Source organism: Formica exsecta, unplaced genomic scaffold, assembly GCF_003651465.1.
Source record: "Formica exsecta isolate Colony F162 unplaced genomic scaffold, ASM365146v1 scaffold1868, whole genome shotgun sequence".
Classification (NCBI taxonomy): Eukaryota; Metazoa; Arthropoda; class Insecta; order Hymenoptera; family Formicidae; genus Formica; species Formica exsecta.
The window spans coordinates 1-2,344 of NW_021849176.1; the positions used below are offsets into that span (position 1 = coordinate 1).

General features: G+C 32.0%; 1 protein-coding gene across 1 annotated transcript in view; it reads left to right on the plus strand.

The window, feature by feature from the left end:
• The first annotated feature begins 810 nt into the window (after nucleotides 1-810).
• Nucleotides 811-2,344, plus strand: part of LOC115233727 (kynurenine/alpha-aminoadipate aminotransferase, mitochondrial-like) — a 2,738-nt gene continuing 1,204 nt past the window's right edge. The window contains exons 1-3 of the mRNA XM_029804279.1: nucleotides 811-894; nucleotides 1,370-1,486; nucleotides 1,940-2,281. Of these exons, the coding sequence (XP_029660139.1) occupies nucleotides 811-894; nucleotides 1,370-1,486; nucleotides 1,940-2,281 (543 nt within the window). The remainder of the gene's footprint in view (nucleotides 895-1,369; nucleotides 1,487-1,939; nucleotides 2,282-2,344) is intronic.

Below are 2,344 nucleotides of genomic sequence, written 5' to 3' on the forward strand. Positions count from 1 at the left end.
ATATATAGATATAAATAATAAAATAATTATACATATACATACCGAAAAAATGCTTTAAAAAATATCATAAAAATATCATATAAAAATTCTTTTTTCTCATTTTTACTTAAATTATCCAAAAAAAAAAATCAAATAAACGAGAATAAAGGCGCGCGCGATATATTAATGAAAAATAATATATAAATATTAAATTACTCATCCCAAGGTTGTGTTTCGCCGTCGCCCAATGCCTTGTAAGCCTTCTCCTCCTCTTAGATTGTCAGAATTCGTTGTACTTACACACAGAAATATATAGTTTATTACGGTTTATTACTGTTTATTACTGTTTATTATGCGACACTGTAAGATTGAACGAGCGACACTTTTCACGGTACTCCCACACTCGAACGTGTGACATTTTACATAACACCCCCCAACTCGAATGCGCGAGACTTTGCATGGCACTTTCAAATTTCACAATCGCGAAACGAGGGTTAAAAAGCGGAAGAAAACGGAATCGATCGATGCGATCGATGCGAATGGAAGCCCCGACTCTTGTCTCAGAGCATATTCGGATATCAGAATGATTCAAACTTGCTTAGATATAAGTTGTCCTAGCCAGTTCGGCAAAACGAAAAATATATCATATATATGTCTTCAAAATGCAATGAAACAGAAGGCTGTAGTGTTCGGCTATCTACACATGAAGACAAGAGAACGGGACAGAACTCGACCGAATTCTAACCATTCGTACCGAACCGCTTTTCGGAGTATTTCATTGAGTATTCTCCGGCAATAGTTAATGAATTATCCAATTTTGTCAGCATCAAAATGCCGTGTTTTGGCTTTCCCTTCAGGAAAAATCTTCCAGGTACTAAGCTCTCCCATCAATATCAAGGTGTACTTGTTGAGAAGGTTTTGTCATGAAAAGCTGATCATACAAAATAAATACACTCGAAAAAACGAGCATCGGGCGTCGGTTAATTAATTATCACTTGTGTGGGTACAGATATCTTTCTTAAATATAAAATAAATTATCAAATATATTACATTATAAAATTATAAAATATAATTTGCCATATGTGTTTGTTTAAACAATGTATTCCAAATTAATTATTAATTAGCGATCAATACAATACCACTTCCTCGGAAGATTATCAAAAATATTTATGATAATCTTGCTCTAGTACTTATTAGTAATTGAATTATATAAAATAATTGACATTAATGTATATTCAACAAACTAGTGCAATTTTACATCGCGCAAATATAATTGCACAAAAAAAATGTAATTATTAATCAATTTCGCCGATATCTGATTTTTTTGCAATAACAGATATATATGTATTTTACAAACAAATTTTTTAAAAAGATTTTTCTGAACTTGTAGCTACTGCCGCTATCACCAAATGTTATAGAGATTAATCAAGATGCCGATGGTATCATTCCCGAAGAGATCACCAAAGAATGCGAGCAAAGACTTGCGACTGGTAGACCGATGCCAAAAGTGAGTCAGAAAATTTGCGGAATAAGATATATCTCTTTTTGAAATCGTATATAGAATAATGAGAAACTAATTATTTATCTTTGCTCTTCAATTTTTATCTTAAATCTTTATTCGCAAAATACTTATTACTTTTACTTTTAATTCAAAAGCTTTGACGTTTCTACTGAAAAGAGATCAATTAAAAATTGCTTGAATAATATGCTTATAAAATTTATTAAAGCATTTTGATAACATTTTAAGTAATCCGTAAAAGATAAGGATTTGCTAATAATGAGTTATGAAATAATGATGTCAAAATTATTTTACAAGTGCATAATCGTGCCTTATTTTTTTCTTTTATCTTTTAATATTTTTTTACTTATTTTTTTATGCATAATTAAAATTATTACAAATCCAACATTGGATTATTATTTCTATTAATCAGAAACATGCATGGTTTACTAAATTTTCCAGTTACTTTACGTTAATCCGACGGGAGCGAATCCTACAGGTGCCGTCTTGTCGGAGATCAGACGAAGAAAAGTGTACGAATTGGCGCAGAAATACAACTTTCTGATCGTCGAGGACGATCCTTACTGCTTCGTTCACTTTTTAGATAAACAGCCCACGTCGTTTTTCTCCCTCGACACTGACGGTCGTGTAATCAGAATGGATTCGTTCAGCAAGATAATGAGCGCTGGGATTCGCGTTGGGGTCGTCACAGCCCACAGAAATATTGTGAAAGAGCTGATTATTCATATGGATAATTCTACCATACACGCGTCAGCTTTGTCCCAAGTAAGACTTTTAATACTTGTTCTTTAATTTATCTGTATTACTTGATTAATACTACCACAAAGCTAATTTATTATATATATA